Source organism: Cricetulus griseus, chromosome 4 (genome assembly GCF_003668045.3).
Source record: "Cricetulus griseus strain 17A/GY chromosome 4, alternate assembly CriGri-PICRH-1.0, whole genome shotgun sequence".
Classification (NCBI taxonomy): domain Eukaryota; kingdom Metazoa; phylum Chordata; class Mammalia; order Rodentia; family Cricetidae; genus Cricetulus; species Cricetulus griseus.
The window spans coordinates 118,402,862-118,430,446 of NC_048597.1; the positions used below are offsets into that span (position 1 = coordinate 118,402,862).

Genomic DNA, 27,585 nt, shown 5'->3' on the forward strand with positions numbered 1-27,585 from the left:
TGCTGGGTCTTTTCTGCAGTCTGTCATGGCTGCTAAAGCAAGAGGCTGGGTGAGGGTCTGGTCCCTTCACTGTCTCCTTTAAATTATGTATTTTTCAATATGTGTATATGTGTATGCTTGTGTATAGACATGTGCATGAGGCCACAAGACCAGTCATTGGATTCTTTTGAATCTAAACTTGGAGGCAGTTCTAAGCAACTTGATGTAGATGCTGGGAACTGAATTCAGATTCTCTTTGGGAGTATTTCATACTCTTAATCACTAAACCATCTCTCCAGTTCTCAATTGCTTCCTCTTTAGATGAGAATCTTGAAAGCTATATGTTCCATTCCTTGTAGTCCATGTTAACTAACATTTTTATTCTCCTTTTTCTTTAGGTCTGAAGTTCCAGGAAATTCAAGAAAGATTTGGTGAGGAATTCTTTAAGATATGCTTTGATGAGAATGAGAGAGTCCTTCGAGCTGTGGGTGGCACATTGCAGGACTTCTTCAATGGCTTTGATGCATTGTTGGAACACATTAGAACTTCTTTTGGGAAACAGGCCACTCTGGAGTCACCATCTTTCCTATGCAAAGAGCTTCCTGAAGGTACTCTCATGCTGCATTACTTCCATCCTCACCATACTGTGGGGTTTGCAATGCTGGGAATGATTAAGGCTGCAGGAAAAAGAATCTATCATTTGAATGTGGAAGTGGAGCAAATTGAAAATGAAAAGTTGTGCTCTGATGGTTCAAACCCAAGCAATTGCAACTGTATTTCTTTCCTTATCAAAGAATGCGAAACTCTTCACATCCCAAAGAATATTCCACAAGGTACTTCCCAAGTTCCTGCAGATCTCAGAATTAGCATCAACACCTTCTGCAGAGCCTTCCCATTCCATTTGATGTTTGACCCCACCATGGCGGTTCTTCAGCTGGGGGAGGGCCTAAGGAAGCAACTTCGATGTGACACTCACAAAGTGTTGAAGTTTGAAGACTGCTTTGAGATAGTCTCTCCAAAGGTTAATGCCACATTTGAAAGGGTCTTGCTGCGACTCTCCACCCCATTTGTGATAAGAACCAAGCCTGAAGCTTCTTGTACTGAGAATAAAGACAAGGTAAGTAGCCATAGATTCCAGATAAATGATGGGATCTAGTAGAATAGGTAATTATTTCAATAAATTACATGCTGGCTGTAGTTGTAATTATTTAGACAAGAGAGCTTCAGAAGATTTCCCATCTCTGGATGCATGTAGAAAGATTTGGCTGTATTCCCAGTCCTTTTACATAGTGTCTGCCTCATTTGTTAATTTATTTCAGCACATAAAAGAAAGAAACTTATTAATACCAGCCACAGAAATTACAAAATGATAGGACTCAATAAAATTCTAACATTATAAACCCTTGAATGTTTCCATGGAAAAGTCAGTTAGAGAAATCTTTAAGTAAACAAAGAGAATAGCCTGCTGTATTTTATTAGGATCTCTTAAATTTCACAGTCTTGGAACACTCCATTTATGCCATGTGTGTGTGCCAAAAGAAAGAAAAAAATGTATTCTCCCAATGTTGGATATGGACTAATTAAATTTTAGTGTTCAAATTTTAGACTATTCCTCTGGATTCTAAATGTAAGGATTCAGGCACTGTGCTGGCCTGCCCCTGTCACCTGAAAAAAAATCACTCAGGCAGTACCCTAGCAAGCCCAGGGTTCCATGGTTATGTAGTGTGCAGGCAGGTGCAAATGATCCCTTTAAAAGAAAGACCCTAACCACTTGTGTTCTTACCCTCTGTTCCCCTGGGGCAGACAGGATTTCTCCTGTCTCCCTCTTCTCTTCTCTCTGTCTCTGTGTCTCTGTGTCTTTATATCTTTCCCATTTCCTTTCCTCTCCACTTTCTAATAAAATTTCTCACTTAACTTTGTCTGCCTGGAATGTTTGTTCCCCACCTCAGTAACCATTTCCACCATGAAATCCACCAAGTTCTCCCACATGCTTTATCATAACAGTAAGTGGTTTGAGAAGCTGCTGATTTTTAGAATGAACGAGGAGAAAAATGGCAGAAAGAAAACCTGAATAAATTAATAATCTAACTGAACAACTCATGAAATAAAAATGGAAGGAAAGGATGTGACTGCTCCTATGTATGGCAGAGGGGAAAGTTTATTATAGATATGTGGGAGAGTATAAGCAGAATAGGGATTTCTGGGGGAGCCCAGAGTGGACATGACCACAGTGAGATAAGCCTTGGGGGGGGACAAAGGGGAAGAGAGGGAGAAAGAGTGGGATCTGGTGCAGCAGTCATGAGGTCATAGGTCCAAAAGATGGCAGATAACCTAAATGTGTGGATTATATAGGGAAGACCTCTCAGGGAAGGGTAGCATAGCCCTTGGGCTGGGGAGTTCAGGGTAGAGGGCATGGTATGTGGGCCATACTATGTAACAGGTAGGGATTTGAGGGATGCTGGGAAAAGTCATGCCAAGTCCAGCTTTGATTTGTTAAATATGCACTTCAGCCATTTGTCCTGGATTTGAAACTTAACACCATCCATATTATGAAGTGTCTTCAATGATAAGTGAAAGAAGAATGGCTTCAGGGAACCATAACTGATGGTCTATTAAAGAGATTTATAATTGATTAATTTTATAATCTTGGACTTTTAATAGAAGAATTTTAAAAAGACATTTGAGAACAATGTACATCTATTTCAATTTGCTAAATCAAGTGATCTAGACAATTCACCAGTAAAAATTTTGACATGCAAATCCAATGATTTAAAATCACTTGAGGGCAGACTTGGGTTCCCACATAGCACATTTCAACGCTTAATTTTAAAACTTACTTTTATTATTTGTCCTACTTGATCATATAAAGGAATTTTATTAATATTTTAAGATGTGTGTTATATGTTTCATAATCTCTGTACATTCTGAAACTGTTTCAGAATGGGAGAAACTTGTAAAATGTATATTTTTGCTACATTGGTAGCACTTTTTATTTATTTTGTTGTGTCTTTGAGGTAGAGTTCTCTGTGTAGTTGTGGTAGTCCTGGAGCTTGCTCTTTAGATCAAGCTGGCCTCACAGGAACAGAGATCTGCTTGCCCTTGTTGCCTGGGTGCTAGGATTAAAGGAGGGCCACCACCCAGCTGTAGTTGCTTTTTAAACCTATAATTATTCTAGCTTTTACATTTAGAGAATACTGAAACTGTCAGTTTTGTTTTGTACAACTTCAATATTTGGCTTGAGATTTTGAAGCATTTTTGGCCTTAAAATAAAAGCCAGCCTTTTTAAAATTGCCTGAATGAGATATTATTACATATGTTAATTTCTTTATATACCCTACAGATTTAAGGGGAAAAAACCCTGCAATTTAAGGTTACTGCTCATCCTTCTCCCAAATTTCACTGGGACTGACTGGGTTTCTATTTAATTTGTGTACTAAGATAAGAAATAGACATAATGAGATGATGACTCAAATGTCAGGGCCCCCTGCCAATTCCAATAATAAGGAACTGTGCTCATTGAGAGGATGCAATTATCATTTAAACATGTTGGCGATGGTTTAAAAATAATGTGATGGTGGGATTTTTACTTCGAATGAGATAATAATCTGTTCAACCTTATATTTACATTCTTGCTCATTCACTCATATTTGCCCTAATGAGGAATTTGTGACACTACACTTGTCTCCAGTTGAAAATTCCTCAGTTAATGGCATCTTGAACCATGAATAACTTTTTGAATTAGTATGTCACCCAATACCCTGTATACTTTTTTTCAAATATGCTAAGAAGAAAGAAAATCAGACCTCAAAATTATGGGATTTTCTTAAGTTTGACCTTGATATGAAGTATTTCCTCATAAAAGCTATCCTTGATACATGACCCCATGTACCTGGAGCCTCTGTTTCTTTATTCATGTTTAATAAGAAACTACTCTTCACACTATGCACTAGATAGTATTGAACCATCAACTGCTATTAAAAAGATGAGGCCAACAGTTAATCTTATGCCAATGATGGTAAACCATTTTTAAATTTAACTAAAATGCTTTGGATAAACCATGGTCTTTATCATTTTACATTCTTAGTCACAGGCTAAGTGTATGGCTGAGTTTTAAGATGCACATGGGTGATTTGATGAGACACAGTATGGACTTGATCCTCCCATGTGCATTATGGAACCGTAAGGGTAGCAACATTCCTGTTTTCATCTTTTTTTTAAAGCACAACATCCTTTTAATTATTTTCTTTGCTTATCATAGGTTGATCATTAAAAATAGGTAACATGATACCTTAGTCAGTGTGCTATGCTTATGAAGAGACACCATGACCATTGAAACTCTTATAAAGGAAAATATTTGATCAGATCTGGCTTACAGTTTCAGAAGTTTAGGACATTTTTGTCATGGCAGGGAACCATGTTGACATGATAGCAGACATGGTATTGGAGAACTACCTGAGATTTCTATAACTAGTTCCACGGGGAACAAAAAGAACAAAAGCTACTGGGACTGGCCTGGGCCTTGAATCTCAAAGCCTATTCCCCAGTAACACACTTCCTGTAACAAGACAGCATTTACTCCAACAAGGCCATACCTCTTATTCCCTCTTAAGTACTGCCACTTCCTGATCCCTAAGCCTTCAGAGATATGAACCTACTGAGGACAATTCTATTTATATCACTACATTCTGTTCCCTGGCCCCCATAGACTTATACCTATATCATTTTGAAAAAAATACATTTAGTCCAAATTTGAAAGTCCAAAATCTATTATAGTCCAACACTTAAAAGTCCAAAATACGGTCTCTTATGAGATTCAAGACAGCCTCATACTATCATCACCCATAAAATCAGAATCAAAACACAGATCACAGACTTCCAATATACAGTGGCACAGAATATACATTACCATACTAAAATGGAGGAAAGAGAACATAGTAAGAAAAGGCTGGACCAAAAATCCCTTGAAATCAGTGGAGCAAACTCCAACCACCACATCTATATGTCTGATGCCAAAGTGCTCTTCAAGTCTCCAACTACTTTCAGCTTTGTTGACTGCAACATGCTTCTCTCTCTTGCACTGGTTCCACAACCTGTCTGTTTCAATGCTTGGCATGTATCCCATGACACTGGCATCTCCAACATCTTGGAGTCTTTAATGCAACACAAGCTTCACCTCCATGGCTTCATAAAATGGCCTCTCTAGGTTTCTATGTAGGCACACCCCTGACACATGTCTGGCCTCAGTGTCATATTTTAGCCACAGAGGGAGATTTCAATCCCCTCTCTTGTATCCTTGGTTCTAAAGACAGAACCACATGGCTGAAATTTCAAAGTTCTGCTGATTGCTAGGTTTGGAACTTACTCTCTTGTTGAGTTATATATGCAACAACTCCTGTTGTTCATTATAAAGACTTATACTAAGTTCAGCATATCCCAGGCACCTCATTTCCACTCAGCTGACATTTCTCCATGCATTGTGACTTCACAACACAGAGAAATACATTATGGGCCACTATACTGATTCCTAACATGACCCTATATGCATGTATGTTCCATTGAAATGAACCTTAAGAGTATCTTTCAGTGGGTAAGGTTTATATGATTAAATTTTAATCTCCAACCACTTTTCAAGTTTACCACAAAACCATTTAAACAAAACACAATCTAGTGTATAAATGCCCAGAACATTGTTAAATGTGAATTATGTGCAAGTGATCAAAGAACAATCTAAAATATATTTCTATCTGAATCCATATTGATGGTGCATTAGTTTTAAAAATGTCAATAAGGGGCTAGAGAGATAGCACAGTTTTTAAGAGAATTTCTATTCTTCCAGGGGACTTTCACTCACTATCCAGCACTCACAGGGCAATTCACAACTCTAGTCCAAGTCTCTTATGTCCTCTTATGACCTCTGTGGCCACATGATACACACACATACATGACAGCAAAACATTCACAAATAAAATCTCTCTCTCTCTCTCTCTCTCTATATATATATATATATATATATATATATATACAAATATATATATACATATATATATATTTATATATAGAGAGAGTGTATTTAATACTTTAAAGCAATAATAATGTCACTAATGTTTGAAAAGCAAGGCATAGGCTTTGCTTGTCTTTATACAGTGCACAACATTTATAGTTTTTATGTTTTTCTTCATGCATAGATGTTTTTATTTATTAAACCATATCATCTCCTTTTTTACTCATGAAAATTAATAATCAAGCTTTTATTATGAATGCTCATTAATACCTTTGTCCCTACTTGTCACAGAATCATGCAGTAGCTTCTAAAATAAACAGAAAGGTTATCATAGACACAAAGTATGACAGCAATGGATTTTCCCAAACAATAAATTGCATGGTTTCCTTTGAAATATTTTTTGACTTATAGCAAAATTTAAAAGAAGTCTGATAACATCCTGAAAGGAAGCTAACATTTGAAATGCACCATACCTGGGAAAGAACAATAACCTTGTTATTTTTCTGCATTTTTCAGTCTAAGAGTTAGCATTGAGAGAAATTCACAATTCTTCATTATTAAGAAGTATCTTCAGATTAGGCTTATTTACTTAAGATTTGAGTAAGTCTTGAGTAAGAGTAACATTTGTAAGAAGCAGGGAAGAAATAACCTTTCATTTTCTGTGAGCAAAATTATTTCTAAAGTGTTCATTCATTTTCTTTAGGTATGTGCCATCTTTTATGATATGATAATTGAAAAGTCCCAAATATGTTAATTTCTTTTGTCAAAATATAATGGAACTGCTGAAACACAAATTCCAGTTGGCTGTCCAGGATCCATGATTGACTTCAACATAACTTAAATTTAATCTAATTTAGTAATGTGTAAGCATTTCCTTCTCTGTTAAGATCACCATAATTGATTAGAGAATATCAAATACTAAATGTAGATTTGGTGAGGGATGACTTGACATTTGTTTTTCCCTTTACATTACCAGAACATCAGCCATAACTTCATTCAAACTGAATTGGAGTCCTCTTTGCTCTTCTAAATATATGTGTTACTTTTAAAATATGATATGTTAATTCTCTAAAGATTTTATTAAATATAGTTTGATCATAATCATCCTCTTCTCCTCCCCACAACTCCTCACAGATCAATCTCCCTCATCCCTAGCTCAATTCACTTTGTGCTGTCTATACCAAGGTACTACCTTGCAACAGATGTCTTTTCTGTGATAATCCCTGAGCCTGTGTTATAGATATATCAGTTAAGACAGGCAATCACAGTGAGTTTTCCTCTGAATTTATACCAGATAAGGCTTTCTGTAGTTGATTTCATCTACTAAAAGAAGTATCTTTGTGGAGGAGAAAAAGATATACTTACCTGTGGATTTAATATTTAGCATACTGTTATAAATTCTATACCACAACTTATCATATGTCCAAAGGACTCTATATATAGTATCTTTAATATCAATTTTTGTGTTTCTCACTTAAGAACTCCTTCCAAAATAGCACAAATTAAGATTTTATGCATATGTTAGTTGTGTTCTCCCTGTATGCCCATGTCTTATCAGTGTTCTATTGCTGTGAAGAAACACCAGGACCATAGCAACCCTTTTTTTTTTCTTTTTTCTTTTTTTTATTTATTAGTTCAAGTTAGGGAACAAGCTTGTTTCACATGTAAGTCCCTTCTCCCTCTCCCTCCCCTCACCGCCATCCCTCCTCCTCCACCGCCAACCTACCCCCACCCCAACCGCCCACCACTCCCCAGGGAGGGTAGGGCCCTCAACAGGAGCTCTGCAGTGTCCACCAAATTTTCCTGTGCTGGGCCTGGGCCCTTCCCCATGTTTCTGTGGGTTTCTCCAACCTGGTACAGACCCCTTCGTTCTTCTTTCCTCCCTCTCTCCAGCTAAATTCCAGATTTCAGCTCAGTGTGTATCTGTGGATGTCTGTCTCTGCTTCCATCAGCCACTGGATGAGGGCTCTAGGATGGCATAAAGAGTAGTCATCAATCTCATTTTAGGGGAAGGGCTTTTAGGTTGTCCTCTCCACCATTGCCTGGATTGTCAGAACATGTCATCCTTGTAGTTCTCTGGAGATCTCCCTAATTCTAGTTCTCTTCTCGGACCTATAGTGGCTCCTTCTGATATGGTATCACTCATCCTGCTCTCTCTCTCTATTCTTCCCCCAACTCAATATTTCTGCCCTTCCATTTCCTCTCCTCTACTCCTCTTCTCTTGCTCTTATTGTGGCAGCTCCCTTTCCTCTACCCTCATGCTCCCAATTAGCTCAGGAGTTCATGCCACTGCCCATTCCTGGGGGTCCATTTATCCCTTAGAGTCCTTCATGTTTCCTAGTTTCTTTGGTGAAGACTATTATAGGCTGGTAATCCTTTCCTCTATGTCTAAAATTCATATATGAGTGAGTAGATACCATGTTTGTCTTTTTGGGACTGGGTTACCTCACTCAGGATGGTTTCTTCTAGTTCCATCCATTTGCCTGCGAATTTCAAGATTCCATTGCTTTTTTCTGCTGAGTAGTACTCCATTGTATAAATGTACCACATTTTCTCAATCCATTCTTCAGTTGAGGGGCATCTAGGTTGCTTCCAGGTTCTGGCTATTACAAACAATGCTGCTATGAACATGGTTGAACATAAGTCCTTGTTGTATGAACATGCACTATTTGGGTATATACCCAAGAGAGGAATGGCTGGATCTTGAGGTAGACTGATTCCCATTTTTCTGAGCAACCGCCATACTGATTTCCAGAGTGGTCTTACAAGTTCGCACTCCCACCAGCAATGGAGGAGTGTTCCTTTTTCTCCACATCCTCTCCAGCATAGATTGTCATTGGTATTTTTGATTTTAGCCATTCTGACAGGTGTGAGGTGGTATCTCAGAGTTGTTTTGAGTTGCATTTCTCTGATGGCCATGGATTTTGAGCATTTTCTTAAGTGTCTTTCAGCCATTTCAGATTCTTCTGTTGAGAATTCTCTATTTAGTTCTGCCCCCCACTTTTAAATTTCATTGTTTGGTGTTTTGGTGGTTAGCTTCTTGATTTCATTGTATATTTTGGAAATTAGCCCTCTGTCAGATGTGGGGTTGGTGAATATCTTTTCCCAATCTGTGGGTGGTCGTTTTGTCTTGCTGACTGTTTTGGTTGCCTTGCAGAAGCTTCTCAGTTTCAGGAGGTCCCATTTATTAATTGCAGACCTCAATGTCTATGCTACTGGAATAATGTTCAGGAAGCGGTCTCCTGTGCCAATTTGTTCGAGGGTAATTCCTATTTTCTCATCTAGAAGATTCAGTGTGCCTGGATTTATGGGGAGATCTTTGAACCATTTGCACTTAAGTTTTGTGCATGGTGACAGGTATGGATCTATCTGCAATTTTCTGCATGTCCGAATACAATTTTGCCAGCACCATTTGTTGAAGATGCTATCTTTTTTCCATTGTGTAGATTTAGCACCTTTGTCAAAAATAAGTTGTTCGTAGGTGCGTGGGTTAGTATCAAGGTTTTCAATTCAATTCCATTGGTCTATCTGTCTACTTTTGTGATACTCAATAAAATATTGGCAAACCAAAGAACATATCAGAAAAATCATCCACCATGATCAAGTAGGCTTCATCCCAGGGATGCAAGGATTGTTCAACATATGAAAATCTATCAATATAATCCAAAAAATAAACAAACTGAAAAAGAAAAACCACATGATCATCTCACTAGATGCTGAAAAAGCCTTTGACAAAATCCAACATCCTTCATGATAAAGATCTTGGAGAGAGCAGGAATAACAGGAACATATCTAAATATGATAAAAGCAATATACACCAAAACAATAGCCGACATCAAACTAAATGGAGAGAAACTCAAAATGTTTCCTCTAAAATCAGGAACAAGACAAGGCTGTCCACTCTCTCCACATCTCTTCAATGTTGTACTTGAAGTTCGGGCTATAGCAATAGGACAAGAAAAGGGGATCAAAGGGATACAAATTGGAAAGGACGAAGTCAAACTGTCACTATTTGCAGATGACATGATAGTCTACATTAGTGACCCGAAAAACTCTACCAGGGAACTCCTACAGCTGATAAACACCTTCAGCAAGGTAGCAGGATACAAAATTAAGCAAAAAAAAATCAGTAGCCTTACTATATACAGATGATAAATCCAATGAGAAAGAAATCAGGGAAACATCACCTTTCAGAATATCCACAAGCAACATAAAATATCTTGGGGTAACACTAACCAAAAAAGTGAAAGACCTGTACATAAGAACTTTGAGACTTTAAAGAAAGAAATTAAAGAAGATACCAGAAAATGGAAAGATCTCCCATGCTCTTGGATAGGCAGAATTAACATAGTAAAAATGGCAATCCTGCCAAAAGCAATCTACAGATTCAATGCAATCCCCGTCAAAACCCCAACATTTTTTCACAGACATTGAAAGAACAATACTCAACTTTATATGGAAAAATATAAAACCCAGGATAGCCAAAACACCTCTTTACAATAAAGGATCTTCTGGAGGCATCACCATCCCTGACTTCAAGCTCTACTATAGAGTCATAGTTCTGAAAACACCATATCAACTCTTATAAAAGAAAGTATTTATTTGGGCTTTCTTAAATTTTCAGAGGTTAATCCCATTATCATCATGGTGGGGAGTATGTTTCTGTACAAGCTGACATGATACTGGTGTAGATGAAATTCTACATCTGGATCTTCATGCAACAGGAAGAGAGAACCATTCAACCTGGCTTGGGCTTTTGAAACCAAAAGCCCACCAAGTGGCACACTTTCTCCAACAAAGCCACACCTACTCTAACAAACAGTGCTACTCCCTAAGCATTCAAGTATACAAGTCAATAGAGACCATTGTATAGCTACTGTATTTTCTATAGAGGATTCTCTAACATCCAGATAATTGCATGCTGATTGTAAACTCCTAGTAACATATATTTTGCCAATTCAAGTTTTTCTCAGCAAAATGATTTCATGATCTTACAAAGGAGATGCCTGATACCAGACATCAGATTTTATTTAGTTGTAGTATAATGGATTCTGAAGGCAGAAATTAATCTTTTTAGTTAAAAAGATTCATACTGTCCTCATTTAAAAATTGTTGCTTTGGGGCTGGAGAGATGGCTCAGAGGTTAAGAGCACTGACTGGTCTTCCCGAGGTCCTGAGTTCAATTCCCAGCAAACACATGATGGCTCACAACCATCCATTATGAGATCTGGTGCCCTCTTCTGGTGTGCAGATATGCATGGAAGCAGAATGTTGTATACATAATAAATAAATAAAATCTTTTAAAAACTGTTGCTTTGTATTGAATGAAATAATAATGCATTTTATTTTTTTAGCCAATCACTTTAAGATTCAGAGAATTAAAACCCGGTGATTTGTTTGGAACATTGGCTACCTTTTCTTTTTCAAATTATTTCTCTAGTCAGGGATATCTTTTGGTGAACACATAGTGCAAAGATCTTTACTAAGTGTAGGCCTGACTCACAAGGATACATTATTAGAAACCTTTATCTCTCCAAAGATTACTGATCTCATTTTTGTCCATTCTCTGCCTCTACTAACGATCACATTCTGACTTCCATCTTTATACATTTGACTTTCAAAGACATGTTTTATCATTGTAACCATAAAATTTTCTGGGTTTTATCCATTATGCAACATGTATCAGGGGCTTGTTAATTTCTATTACTGAATACTTCCACGGCACAATATGTGCATACTGAACAGTAACTATTGTTCATAAAATCAATGGTGTATAGATATCAGATGAGTTTAGGTTTGGGCTATTATGAGCAATATCTCAGTGACCACTCACATACAATAGTTTTCCTGGACATTTCCCATTTCTTCTTAGGTGACTCATAGGAGAGAAACTGCTATGTCACATTGGGAATGTGTGTTTAAGTTCTTTAAAATATTACTAATAATTTTCCAAGAAGCTGTACATTTCCCATTTGTCCATCTGCATGTGAGATTAAATAGTTTTATAACCTTACCAACAATTTATATTGTCAGTCTTTTGAATAATACTCTTCCTATGGAATGAAAGTCGTTTTAATTCACATTTCACTTATAGTTCATGATATAGCATATTTTTATTATGAAGCATCTAATCAAATATTTTACACATACTTATTTGTATATTTGTTATACAAATACAAGATATATATATATATCTTATGAATGAGCTAGGTAGTTTAGTGTATGTCTGTAATTCCAGAATTTCAAGGAAAAAGCAGCACAATTAACAAATTCCAGGTCATGTTGAACTATGTAGTGAAAACCTGATACTCTAAAAGCATGCTGACACTTTTTTGCTTCAAAAATGACTGTTCTTTAAAGAATAGTTTTAATTTTGAAGATATCAGCAGTGTCTTATATGAATCATTCATTTGCTTTGATACCTAAAAGTCTTTTTTACTAAAGAAAATCACAGATTTTTTTTTTCCTTCAGAGAGTTTACATAATCTTAGCACTTACATTCTGGTTTGTGATCTACTTTGAGATGATTCCTACCTATCCTGTGTGAACCAAAGCTTTTTAATTTTATTTGGTTCCCTTGTTCACCATTGGTATACAATGATCTCAACAAGATAATTATATTTTAACCTTATCAAGAAAGCTTGGATCATATTTTTTCTAGACTATGTTCTAATAATTTTAGTTCATACAAATTGTATTTCTATTACCTGGATCTAGGTGATACTTAAGAGTATGTATCCATTATTTCATTTTCATGCCAGAATTCATGCTGTTAGCACTCCTTGGTTGATATAACTTTATCAAAGTATTTTATTATACTAAAGTACTATAATTAAAAATTTAAATACTGCCTTGAGAATTTTAAGTCCTTTACATTTATCTTAAATATTTAAAATATTATTTGTTTACCTTTAAGGAAAAGCAGCTGGAGTTTTCTTTTACTGATGTTGAGAATTGACCACTGGAGACTTGTAACTTTTGGGCAAGAACTCTACCACAGACTTCATTTTGAGCCCTTTTGCTAGTGATTTGATTTATCATATTGAATCTATAAACCAAGATAGTAAGATTAGCATCTAAAAATACAATGAGAATATTATCTACTTCAATTTTTAAGAAATGTTTTTACTTTTGTGAAGAAATGGTTTACAATGTCCAAAGTATAGGCTTGAAGATTTTTGCTAAATTTATTTACATGTATTTTACTTATTTTTTATGTTCTTTTAGCAGAATTATCTTTTAAGTTTTGTTTTCATATTTTTAGATCATAAGAATACTAAATATGTTTGCATATTGATAGGCACTCTTTACTAACCTCAAAATAGTTCAATATCTAGAGTAGAAAATATTTGGTACCTAGGAACTGGATTCCTTAAGGGAGTTTTTTATGTCAGATTATAATCTGAGAGTCCAGATGGTTATTTTTCATTGCAACCCTCCCCTCTCATTTTCATACATTTCTTTTTCATAGCAATAAGTGTAAATGGTAGAAAACCTTGCCTAATTCTTAACTTCGGAGCCTGAATAATAATAATATTGGCTGTTGTTACTGACCAGATTCAGAATCTTCTTTTCCCAGTATGTAGAATGTTACTTTCAAAATTCAAGAGTCAGCATTGGACTGTAAAATGTTTATTTCTTGTATCTATTGAGATGATTCAATGGTTTTGCCATATATATATATATATATATATATATATAATCATATATATATGATAGTATATCATATATACATAAAATCAGCTATCACATATATGATAGTATATCATGTATATAGGAAAAACTACAATGGTTGATTTTCAGAAATGAACTGAACTTGGAAGTCCTGGCATGAATTCCATTTGGTCATGGTGTGTGAATCTTTTGACTGTTGCCCAATTTACTTAATAATATTTTGCTAGTTATTTTTGTATCTATATTTATGAACAACAATGATGTCTCAAAATAATAATGTGGAAAGCAATAGATCAGACACTGGCAACTTTCTTGAATTTGCATTGGTGTACAGAGTTATATGTACTCAGAAAAACATATGCACATACACCACACTCACATATGTACACCCTCCTAAGTACAAAATATTTGTAAAGAATATTCTTTTCTGAAACTATACAAATGAATGTCTAAGTTGTTATTGGTAAGTACTAATTCTATATTTTACCAGTGTTTTATCCTTTCCCTGATATGAAATAAAACAGAGTTTTTTCTCTATCTATTGTGTTCTTCATATTGCTACCTGGCAGTTGCAATTAAACCATGAAGTTGTGGTGTATCTTTAGACCGTTTTGTCTTTTCTTTGAACAGAAATTGAACTCTGTGGGCCATTTAAAAGCATTTAATGATAATTGCATTGTTGTTACAATACCAAAAGATACCTTAGCAGAGAGAAGTCCAGTAGTTGTCTTAGCAACATTTATGTAATGTTGGTTAAATAAGATCTAGAGCCTGATGATGCCCTTTTAATGATGTCATGTGGTAGAAAATGGCTCATGTAGCTATAATAATTGCTTTTGTATTCCTGAAGTATATGAAAACCAAAGAAAGGTTTCACAGGCATTGCGACATAATGGATGGGATTTCCTTCTCTTCTATGTAGTGTTCTCTATGGGTCTGAGAACTAAGGTCATTTCCAGTTCTTAGAACAGCTTTGAAATTGTGGCATCAGGTGCATATCTTCTGTTTGCATGTGGTTATCATGACAATAGACAATGTTTATAACTGAAACAAATAGCATGACATGGATCTTGGTTGATTAGAAGTTTAGAACAAGCACTCAAGTAATGTGTGCCATTTATGAAGAATATTTCCTCTCAACCTGGATATATATATATATTATATATATATATATATATATATCCAATCTTCTTTTACATGTCAATCTCAGTTCCCTCTCCCACCCCTCCTCCCCTGCTCCCCATCCCATATCCCAAACCTTATATGCTCTCAGGGAGGGTGAGGCCTCCCGTGGGGGATCTTTAAAGTCTATCGTATCATTTGGAGCAAGGCCTAGATCCTCCTCTATGTGTCTAGGCTGAGAGAGTATCCCTCTTTGTGGAGTGTGCTCCCAAAGTCCATTCGTGTACTTGGGCTAAATACTGATTTAATACCAGAGGCTGCATAGATTGCCCAGACCTCCAAACTAACATCCTCCTTCAGGGGGTCTGGAACAGTCCTATGCTGGTTTCCCAGCTATCAGTCTGGGGTCTGTGACCACCCCTTGTTCAGGTCAGCTGTTTCTGTGAGTTTCTCCAGACTGATCTTGACCCATTTGTTCATCATTCCTCCCTTTCTGCAACTGGATTCCAGAGTTCAGTAACAAAGAACGTCTGTACAATAAAGAACGTCTGGAGGTGTCACTATTCCTGAAATCAAGCTCTATTTTAGAGCTATAGTCCTCAAAAAAGCTTGTTATTGGCACAAGAATAGACAAGTAGACCAATGGAATCCATTTGAAAACCATGATATTAACCCACACACCTACAAACATCTGATTTTTGTCAAAGAATGTAAATTTATACAATGGAAAAAAGAAAGCATCTTCAACAAATGGTGCTGGCATAATTGGAGGCTGGCATGTAGAAGACTGCAGAGAGATCCATGTCTATCGCCATGCACAAAACTTAAGTCCAAATGGATCAAAGACCTCAACATAAATCCAGCCATGCTGACCCACTTAGAAGAGAAAGTAGGTGGTACCCTCAAAGGAATTTGTACAAGAGACACTGAGATTGACAACTGATAAATGGGACCTCCTGAAACTGGGAAACTTTTGTAAGGCAAAGGACACAGTTACCCAAACCAAATGGCAGCCCACAGACTGGGAAAAGATATTCACCATCCCCACATCTGACAGAGGGCTGATCTCCAATATTTACAAAGAACTCAAGAAGCTAGTTTCCAAAACAACAAAGAATCCAATTAAGAAGTGGGGTATAGAACTAAATAGACAATTCTCAATAGAGGAATCTAAAATGGCTGAAAGACACATAAGAAAGTGTTCAACATCCTTAGCCATCAGGGAAATGCAAATAAAACAATTCTGAGATACCATCTTACTCCTGACAGAATGGCTAAAATAAAAAATACCAATGGTGCTGGAGAGGATGTGGATAAAAGGGAACACTCCTCCACTGCTGGTGGGAGTGCCAACTTGTTCAGCCACTTTGGAAATCATTACAGCAGTTCCTCAGGAAAATGAGAATCAGTCTACCACAAGATCCAGCTATTCCTCTCTTAGGCATATACCTAAAAGATGAACGTTCATACAGCAATGATATCTGTTCATCCGTGTTCATAGCAGCATTACCTGTAATAGCCAGAACCTGGAAGGAACCTAGATTCCCCTCAACTAAAGAATGGATGGAAAAAATTTGGTGCATTTATACAATAGAGTACTTCTCAGTGGAAAAAATTAAAAAAATGGAATCTTGAAATTCATAGGAAAATGGATGGAACTAGAAGAAACTCTCCTGAGTGAGATTACCCAGTCACAAAAAGACAAAAGTACTCACTCATACATGGTATTTAGACCCAGAGCAAAGGATTGCCAGCCTAAAATCCACACTGACAAAGATGCTAGGAAACAAGAAGGATCCTAAGAGAGACATACATGGTCCCCCAGAGATGGGGAAAGGGACAAGATCTCCTGAGCTAATTGGGAGTATGGGGCATGGAAAGGGGAGCTAGGAGAAAGAGAAGGGGAGAAGAGGAGGGGAGAGGGAGACATGAGAGAACAGGAAGATTTAGTCTGGGGAAGAATAGAGGAGAGCAAGAAAAGAGATTCAATAATAGAGGGAGCCATTATAGGTTTAAAGAGAAATCAGACACTAGGGAAATATCCAGAGATCTACAAGTTTGACCCCTATTAACAACTTAAGCAATAGTTGAGATGCTTCCTTAAATGCTCTTATCCTATAATGAGATTGATGACTACCTTACATGGTATCCTAGAGCCTCTCTGTCCAGTAGCTGATGGAAACAGAAGAAAGCTAGACTTTTTAAATTTAAATCTTGAGTCTGTATTGTCTATGAGACTTTGAGCAATTTTCAATTTTACAACTAATTTTCTGCCAAATTCATAGTCCTTGATCCTCTCTAGTTTACTTACATTTCCTTGTAAAACTACCATGACATTATTCTTCTTTCCAGACAGAACATTTGATTCAATTTTATCCAGCAAGCACTCCCTTAGCAGTCTTTTGGTTGTTTCCTTATTATAAATCATCTTTCCTCTCTATTTTGAGCTACTGGAGATTGAACCCAAAGCTTCAGGGATTTGGAAAAAAGTGCTTTAAACTAAACTGTGTCTTAGCTCCAATTATTTCTTTTGATTAATCCCAACTCTTCTTTTTAAAATAAAATACTATTCATTCTTGGAGAACAATATTTAAATATGGTTTAACATTTAAAAGCATATTATTACCTGCTGAAGCCACTCTTTTCAAGGTTGAACACACTGCATGTTCAAGGTTGAACACAAGAAATATCAGGGAGTGGGTATTTCTCTTTCTCCAAGTAGTCATGAGTTACTTGTAGTACTTTGTATAGGGTTTTCCCTTCCATATTAACATGTCCACTGATGTTGCATTGTTCTGGTTTTGTTTATACAGCCATTTCTAGAAGAAACTGTTTCACATGCAACCTCTCGATGCCCTGACTTTTAGAATCTTTCAGCCCCTTCTTTGGTTTCCTGAAACACAGAAGCAGGACTTGTAACTTAGACATGTATTGGAGATGAGAATCTCAGGTCTCTTCATATTTTAAATGTGTTTAATTGTGCTTTTTTGTGCTGTCTCTATTTGATACATAGAAAAGGTTCTTTGATGAGGTGTGGCAGGTACACTTGTCTGTGTGTATAAGGAGAAGTTTTAGAATGTAGTAAGAAATTATTCTGCTCTAGTATGTGGGAGGAGTACATTATAACAATCTATCTACTGTCACTTATCTATCATGTTCTCATATATATGCATGTTTCAGATATATTTTTGCATGTATGCATGAGTATATTTAAAAGTGAGAACTAACTTCAGGTGTTTGAATAGTCTATCATAAGAAAATGGATAGTATTTATTTAGGTTGCACAGATAAAACCAGGAGTTGGAAATCACTGGTAACTAGATTTGTTAAAAGATCAAGAGAAGTATTCCAAAAATTAGAAATATTATAGGTAAATTGAATTGCTTTTTGAAGTCATCAGGTACACAATAAATAAGAGCCCCCAAAGCAGAGTGACAATCACTTAGGAACATTCTACTAAAATTCCATAGAGAGAACTCAAAGTTCGTAAAAGTAAAGGCTTTCTGGTACTCACTAATTGCAAGGAATGAAGTTTGGCCATTTACTATAGTTTTGCATTATGTCTGTTGCCAAACATGTGATAAAATAGTAGACTAATGTTACAAGCAGATTTATAAAAGCTGTGATTCCATGATCATTCCTTGTTTTTCTAAAACTTAGAACACAGTGTCTTTCAAAAATTTAACTCAATGAAATTCTTTGGAGTGATATATATAATAATTTCAAGTTTAGTACCCAATTCCCACTTTTAAAATGCAACAAGACATAATTTTAATGATCTGCCATGAGTAGTTAAACAGTAAAATCTGCTTTAAAATATTTTCAGTTTATAAGGGTACATTATAAGAAACCTGTTTAATTGTTTTTTCTTTTATAATTTCTGGAATTAATTTATTAATTTTTATTCTTTAATTACCACTCATATTTACCTATCCATCCCCCCATTCCCTCACCCTCCCATCCTCCCATGTTTTCCCCCAACTCCCCCAACCCATCTCCCAACTCCTCCCCAGGACCTTCAAAGTCTATCATATCATTTGGAGGAGGGCCCAGGCCTTCCTTGCTATATCTGGGCTGCAACAGCATCCCTCCATAGGGATTGGGCTCCCAAAGTCCATTTGTGCTCTAGTATTGAAGACTGACTCCACTGTTAGATGTCCCATAGACTTCTCTAGCCTCTTAGCTGGCACCCACTTTCAGAGGGCTTGGTTTTGTCTAATGCTGTTTCCGCAGCTTTATGACTAGAGTCCCCATGCTCTCACTATGTCAGGTCCACTGTTTCTGCAGGTCTCTCCAGCCCTGTCTTGGCACCTTTGCTCATCCCTCCTCCCTCTCCACAACTGAATTCCAGTAGTGTGGTTCAGTGCATAGCTGTGGATGGCTGTTTCTGCTTTGAACATCTACTGGATGAAGGCTCTAGAAATGGTAGCCAAGGTAGACACCAATCTCATTATAGGGGAAGAGCATCAATGGCATTTTCTCCACAACTGCTTGGATTCTTAGTTGGGGTCATTCCTGTGGATCCCCTTACATTTCCCCTGTGCTAGACCTCTGTCTGTACCTGTACTGTCTCCCTCTATCAAGGAATCTCCTTTCTTACCCTCCTCTATTCCTCCCCTGTCTCAGTCCTCTTGTTCTCCTCCCCCCTCCACTTCTTCCCTTCCCAACTCCTTCCTCTTCAGCACCATGTTCCCACTTTGATCAGGGGTTCTTGTCCCCCTCCCCTTCTTCGAGGAACTATGAAGTCTTCTCTTGGGGTCCTCCTTGTTTCCTAGCTCCACTGGCAGTGTGGATTGTAGACTGGTAATCCTTTGATCTAGGTCTAAAAACCATATATGAGTGAGTACATACCATGTTTATCATTTTGTGACTGGGTTAGCTCACCTAGGATAGTTTCTTCTAGTTCCATCCATTTGCCTGAAAATTTCAAGATTCCATTGTTATTTTTTTTCTGCTGAGTAGTACTCCATTGTGTAAATGTACCACATTTTCTCTATCCATTTTTCAGTTGAGGGGCATCTAGGTTGCTTCCATGTTCGGGCTATTACAAATATCATTGCTATGAACATAGTTGAACAGATGTCCATATTTTATGAATGTGCATTCTTTGGGTATATGACAAAGAGAAAAATTGCTGGACCTTGAGGTAGGTTGATTCCCATTTTCCTGAGAAACCACATACTGATTTCTTGTAAAACAAGTTTACACCCCACCAGCAATGGCCGAGTGTTCTTCTATGTTTTTAAACATCCATACAATTAGACATTAGGAAATGCTAAAATTGCAAACAATTAAACATGATATGCATCTTTAACAATTTTATCTTCTGGCTTTTGTAGTTGCTAGAAAATTAAAGTCATTTCTCATTGCAGTTGTGTTGGTGTTTAGGGGCTGTGATGCTTTAAATGAATCTGTTTCTATTTTAATTGAAAAATCATACCCCCAACTCTTCTTTTTCTTTAACAGTGTGTTATGAATCTATGACATGAGGAGTATAATTCACTGCATTCTTGTTGAAAAGAAGTAGCATTTATATTCAAATCCCATGAGGGTGTTTGTTCTTTTCCCTTCTCTCCTAACAAAAGGCCATATGTATTTCATTGGTGTAAAAAAATTCTGATCTATTTGCAAGAGGCAATCAAAAGAAGAAAGTTGATCTACTCTTGTTCTTTGAAAGAGTGAAGAACAAATAAGGAGCCAGGATAGGCTCATTTGTGATGTTGTTAATGGTGAACTCTAAGAAATTTGTAATTACATGCACTGCTCATTCAAGTGGTTGAAATTTCAAGTTCACACCTCAAAATTATGAAAAAAAAAAAGAATCTCTGTTAGCCCATCAACACAACCTTAGGAAATCTTTCATTTTAAAAAGAATGGTGAGGATTTTTTATGTCTCCATAAATGTAGGAGAGTTTGTACTGTGGTTCATAGCACCTCGAATTCTGCATTTTTTTTTTGTCACAAATACAGTGATGCATACAACTAATCCTATAATCACCACAAACAAGATATAGAAGAAAATTCACACCAACATTTTGTGTTTAAAGGATTCTGAAGTGCTAAAGATTCATCTTAGTTTGTTGGACTGTGTTTTAACCACAGGACCTGTGTTTGATTTCCTACAACACTGGTAAAATAAAAAGACAAGTAAAAATGTACTCTTATAATCTCCAGGCTTTTTAGAAACTTTGTATACTAAGTACTTATTATTCTGTGATATATACACACTACATTATTTTACATGTAATGCTTATATCCCATATCACCTACAAAGTAAACAAAATCTTATCAAGTTAGATCTCTTATCTTCTTAATTTATACCAAGAAATAATATCAATGAAATTGTGATTAGTTCCTATTTACTGTTTCTTTATAGTCCTATTAGTTTTATGGGATTGCATCCTTAATAGATATGACATCTTTAAATTGTCAGGTTTCCATTTGTAAATAATGAATTTTTTTAACTTGAATCAACAGTACAAATTGTATCAGAATTAACAATATTTTATCACAATGAGAGATGGAAATCTCTCATTTGTTTCAGACAAGGATCACTGGATGCCATAAAAAAATGTCTTTTGTTTTCTTAGGAGAACATTATTTTGTAGGCTTCATGTATGATTTATTTCCTTTATTTCCATATACCAAGTTTAAATTAATTTAATTTCAAAATGTGTTGTATAACTTCTCAATTTCTAAATATAGAATATACACATATCAGTTCTATTTTGCCGAGCTATTAACTCAGTAATTCAAAAAGGGAGAGTTGAATAAACGATCTGGTTTGAATTGTTCTCTGTAAGCTGAGGAAGGCTCAGATTTTATTTCCTAAGGAGAAAAAAAATCAGAAACATCTAAATTTTTTTGCTAGTATATACTCAACAAAAATAAATAAATTGTATGTTAACCTTTTCTTTGCTTATATTTATCAATTGGATAGATAAATTGAGTAAGTAATAAATCAATTGAGTAAGACGTTTCTTTCTTTGGTTTGTTTTTTATGTGTAGTTTTTAAAAATTTATTTATTAAATTTAGAAACAATCTTACTTCCCATATCAACCCCAGTTCCCACTCCCTCCCATCCTCTCATGACCCACAAGTGTCCCATCCACTTCCCATGGAGGGTGAGGCCTTCCATGGGGAATCATCAAGTCTGTCACATCTTTTGGGGGAGGGCATACGCCCTCCTCCATGTGTCTTGGCTGAGAGAGTATTCCTCTATGGGAAATGGGCTCCCAAAGTTTGTTTGTGGACTAGGGATAAATAATGCTTCCACTGTCAGAGGTCCCATAGACTGACCAGGCCTCCTAACTGGCACCCACATTCAGAGGCTTTGTTCTGTCCAATAATGGTTCTTAAGCTTTACAATTGGCGTCCATGTGCTCTCACTTGGTCAGGTCAGCTGTTTCAGTCTGTGGGCTGCCATTTTGTCTTGTTGAATGTGTCCTTTGCTTTACAGATGCTAGTCAGTTTCAGGTGGTCCCTTGTATTAATTGTCAATCTCAGCACACTGTCATTATGTTCAGGAAGCAGTCTCTTGTACCCATACATTCAAGGGTGCTTCCAACTTTCTCTTATAAGAGGATCGTTGTGGCTGGATTTATTTTGAAGTCTTTGATACACTTGGACTTAAATTTTGTGCATGGCAATAGATAAGGGTCTATCAGCAGCCTTCTACTTGACAGCATCCACTTATGTCATCACCATTTGTTGAAGATGCATTCTTTTTTCCATTTTATAATTTTAGCTTCTTTGTCAAAAATCAGGTGTTCATAAGTGAGTATATTCATATCAGAGTTTTCAATTGATTCCATTGGTCTACCTCTCTGTTTTTGTGCCAATGACAACCTGTTTTCATTACTATACCTCTATAGTAGAGATTGAAGTCAGGGATGGTGATGCTTCCGTAAGTTCCTTAATTGTACAGGGTTGTTTTGGCTATCCTGGGTTATTTGTTTTTTCATATAAAGTTGAGTATTGTTCTTTCAAGTTCTGTGAAGAACTCTGCTGGGTTTTTAATGGTGATTTCACAAAATCTGTAGATTGCTTTTGGTGAGTATTGTTCTTTCAAGATCTGTAAGTTTCTTCCTTGTACAGAATTGACTGGAAGTAACAGAAAAGTTGAATCCTGAAGATTTTTCAGGGAGAAAGTACAAGTAAGATGCAGCAAAAACACCATAGTTATTAAGAAGGACTGAGTAGTTCATTGGGATTTAAAATTAAAATTATACTCTTTAAAGGTGTGTTGGAAATATATATTTTCTATTTTTAAAATATTACTTTATTAAATAGACCATTTAAACAAGTCCTTTGGATTTTAATTATTTTAATGGGCCACTGTAACAACATGGTATGCATTATCCTTACAGATGCCATGATAGTTCCTTGGTACCTTTCAAAGATGACTGCAAAGGCAGTAGTGATAAGGATGACATTGTATGCTTGCTGAGTGCTTAGTACCAAGCACTCTTTCAATCATGTACATATTGTTATTGAATTCCCCCACAACAATTCTGTGAGATTGGTACTGTCACACTATCTTATGCCTTATGTGGATTTGACAAGAAATATTTTTTACAATCATAGCAAAGGTAAGATCTCATGTTTTCTGAAAGACGAAAAATATTCTTATGAGCTTCTCAAAGCTTCTAAATTTAGATGAAGAAATTAAAATACCAAAAAGCTAAGAATGCTTTTAACATGATGTAGGTAGTATAATATTCGAAGGTGGTATTTGAACCCTTTTTTTTATTTCATGAAAATATTAATTGGTACTTCGTTTTTTTATTTTTTTTAAATTTTTACAAATTATAATTTCACATGTCAATCCCTTCTCCCTCACCCTCCCACCATCCCCTTCCCCCCTCCACTCCCCATAGAGGGTAGAGCCCTCCACAGGGGCTCCCCAAATTCCACAACATCATCCTGGGCCAGGCCTAGGCCCTCTCCCATGTGTCCTGGATGAGAGCATCCCTTCACGTGGGATGGGCTCTCAAAGTCCCTTCTTTCTTTTTCATTCATTTATTTAGCTCATAAATAAAGTCATGTACACTTATGATACACAATACAGTATGTTCACAATGGCATGGCTAAATTAAACCAATTAACATGTTATATCACACATATTCATCATTTTTGTTTTGAGAACACTTAAAGTATACTATCTCACAACTTTTAAAATATAGCATATTGTTATCTACCATATTTATCATGCTCTCAGTATACCTCAAGACTTCACAGAGTCCATGCCTCTTGTACAACTGCAGTTTTATATCCTTAAACCAATCGTTCCCCATTGTTAAAAGACCCACATTGAAGCCTAATAGCCACAATACTGCTCTCTGTTCCTGTAAGTTAATCATTTCTAGGTTACACATAAAATTGAAATTGTGTGACATTTGTCTTCCAGTGTGTCACTTATTTATTTTTTTTGCAAGCATATAACTTTACTACTTACTAAAGATGAAATCAAATTTGCATGCACAGGTGAGCACTCTCTGAAACACCTTAGATTCATCACACATTTGTGCCAATATATATATTGGCACAAATATATATTTGTGAGAGAGAGAGAGAGAGAGAGAGAGAGAGAGAGAGAGAGAGAGAGAGAGAGCAATAATGGCAATATGTTATGCATCAATAGCAGCAACAGCTTTTCCAGGTTCTGCAGTCATTTGAACAAAATTGTAGAGACATCCAGTACACTCCATTTAAAATGCAAAAAAAAACAAAAAACAAAAAAAAACAAAAACAAAAAGACAAACAACAACAACAAAAAAGTAAAAAACAAAATCCCAGAAAACGGCGCAGTTCTGTTACTCTTATGGTACTTGGCACCATTTTTTTTTTAATTAGCTTCTCAGTCATCATGTGGGAGGAAACCATTCTGACCAACATCATTAAAAACAGCTCTGATAAAGCATGGTCACTACTATGTATCATAAAGCAGGACCACATATGAGTGAGTACATATCATGTTTGTCTTTTGTGATTGGGTTACCTCTCTCAGAGCGGTTTCTTCGAGTTCCATCCATTTTTCTGCAAATTTCAAGATTCCATTGTTTTTTTCTGCTGAGTAGTACTCCATTGTGTAAATGTACCACAATTTCTCTATCCATTCTTCGGTTGAGGGGCATCTAGGCTGCTTCCAGTTTCTGGCTATTACAAATTATGCTGCTATGAACATGGTTGAACAGATGTCCTTGTTATATGAATGTGATTCTTTTGGGTATATGCCTAGGAGTGGAATTGCTGGATCTTGTGGTAGACTCATTCCCATTTTCTTGAGGAGTCACCATACTGATTTCCACAGTGGCTGTACAAGTTGGCACTCCCACCAGCAGTGGAGGAGTGTTCCTCTTTCTCCGCATCCTCTCCAGCATAAACTGTCATTGGTATTTTTGATTTTAGCCATTCTGACAGGAGTAAGATGGTATCTCAGAGTTGTTTTGATTTGCATTTCCCTGATGACTAAGGATATTGAACACTTTCTCATGTGTCTTTCAGCCATTTTAGATTCCTCTATTGAGAATTGTCTATTTAGTTCTGTACCCCACTTTTTAATTGGATTGTTTGGTGTCTGGGGACTAGCTTCTTGAGTTCTTTGTATATTTTGGAGATCAGCCCTCTGTCAGATGTGGGGTTGTGAAATATCTTTTCCCAGTCTGTGGGCTGCCGTTTTGTCTTGTTGACTGTCTGCTTTGCCTTACAGAAGCTTCTCAGTTTCAGGAGGTCCCATTTATCAATTGTTGACCTCAGTGTCTGTGCTACTGGTGTAATGTTCAGGAAGCCGTCTCCTGTACCAATTAATTCAAGAGTACTTCCCACTTTGTCTTCTAATAGGTTCAGTTTAGCTGGACTTAGGTTGAGATCTTTGATCCATTTTGACTTAAGTTTTGTGCAAGGCGATAGGCTTGGGTCTAACTGCAGTCTTCTACATGTCTGTAACCAGTTATGCCAGCACCATTTGTTGAAGATGTTCTCTTTGTTCCATCGTATAAATTTGGATTGTTTGTCAAAAATCAGGTGTTCATAGGTGTGTGGGGTAATATCAGGGTTTTCCACTCTATTCCATTGGTCTACCTGTCTATTTTTGTGCCAATACCAAGCTGTTTTCAGGACTATAGCTCTGTAATAGAGCTTGAAGTCAGGGATGGTGATGCCTCCAGAAGTTCCTTTATTGTTTAGGGATGTTTTGGCTATCCTGGGTATTTTGTTTCTCCATCTAAAGTTGAGAATTGTTCTTTCAATGTCTGTGAAGAATTGTGTTGGGATTTTGATGGTGATTGCATCACCATCTGTAGATTGCTTTTGGCAAGATTGCCATTTTTGCTATGTTGATCCTACCTATCCTTGTCTTGTCCCCGATTTTAGAGGAATTGGATCGAATTTCTCTCCATTTAATTTGGTGTTGGCTGTTGGCATGCTGTATTTTGCTTGTATTATGTTGAGGTATGTTCCTGTTATCCCTGATTTCTCCAAGACCTTTATCATGAAGAGGTGTTGGATTTTGTCAAAGGCTTTTTCGGCATCTGATGAGATGATCATGTGTGTGTGTGTGTGTGTGTGTGTGTGTGTGTGTGTGTGTGTGTGTTTCTCAGTCTGTTTATATGGTGGATTTCATTGTGAACCCTTTTTTATTGTATGGCCTGAAATAAACTTTAGTAAATTATGATGATATATTTTCAGCCAATATATGTTTCCAATCTTTTTTTTGGTAGATGCAACTGATGTAGGCTCTATAAATTGCTTATTCTTGTAGAGTCTAAAGAGTCTAAAGTGAATTTGGAAAACAAGATACAAATATATGAATGTCATAGTTAACACAAAATGTGTAAAGTTGTTCTTTGCTTTATTATCAGTGTAAATTTATAATCACCTCATTTTGATACAAGTTAAATTCTTTTTAAATATCACATTCAAATTATTGGTTTTTTGCTCTTTATTAAAATTATTTATTGGCAAATTATATATTGACAGATCTTTTTAATCTTTCTACTATATCTCTGCTTGCTTGCTTTGGAAGACTGGTATAATTTTAAGTGGTTTAAAGCATGTTATAAAACTATATAGTAAATTTCAGTGCCATGTTAAATACTTTCTATAGTATTCCTCAAAGATTGAAAGGTATTATTTTTCTCAGTTTGCCCTAAATTGAATAATGAGAAAAAAACCTTATCTTTGTTGTGTTGGTCATCCTTTGCAAATGATCTCTGCAAAAACTGAGTCCATTTTGCTCCAATGAAAACTTACCTCTGCTGTTATGTAGCTCTTTCAGATTCCATGTTAGGTCGGTTTATATTATCTTATAGCCAGTTAGGTACTCTTGGTTAGTATGCATTCTCACTATAATTTAGTTCTTTCTCTCTTTTTATTTCAATAGAACACAGTCATGTTTTTATCACATTCATTGCAGATTTAATATTTGCTCAAATCAAAATTTAAAAGAAACACCATTTTGCATGTCCCTTACCACCTCCTTCATGTGTTTCTTCAAAATTCTTCTCAATATTGCATTTAACATACTTATGGGTATAACAGTGGACTCTCAAAAGAAGTTCTGGGATTTTATTTGGCCAGTCACATACATGACCCATTTGTTCCTGTCCTCTGCCTTTTTAGTCAAACATGTCAAAAAGGATCATTATTATGTCCCTGACATTGAGCAACAACCACTCATCAAAAGTGAGATAATGATTACTTTATTTTGAAATCCATCCTGATTGTTTTTCAGTCCAATGTTGGAGAATCCACATAATAACATTTTGAAAAGGACAGTTCAACTGTAAAGTATTATACATGCTGAAAT

General features: G+C 36.3%; 1 protein-coding gene across 2 annotated transcripts in view; it reads left to right on the top strand.

Annotated features, from left to right (window-relative positions):
* The window catches only part of Gucy1a2 (guanylate cyclase 1 soluble subunit alpha 2), a 338,698-nt gene that overhangs the window by 89,826 nt on the left and 221,287 nt on the right, over positions 1–27,585 (top strand). For both annotated transcript variants that reach the window (XM_035443424.1, XM_027415212.2), the window contains exon 4: positions 378–1,096. In XM_035443424.1, coding sequence (XP_035299315.1) covers positions 378–1,096 — 719 coding nt within the window. The remainder of the gene's footprint in view (positions 1–377; positions 1,097–27,585) is intronic.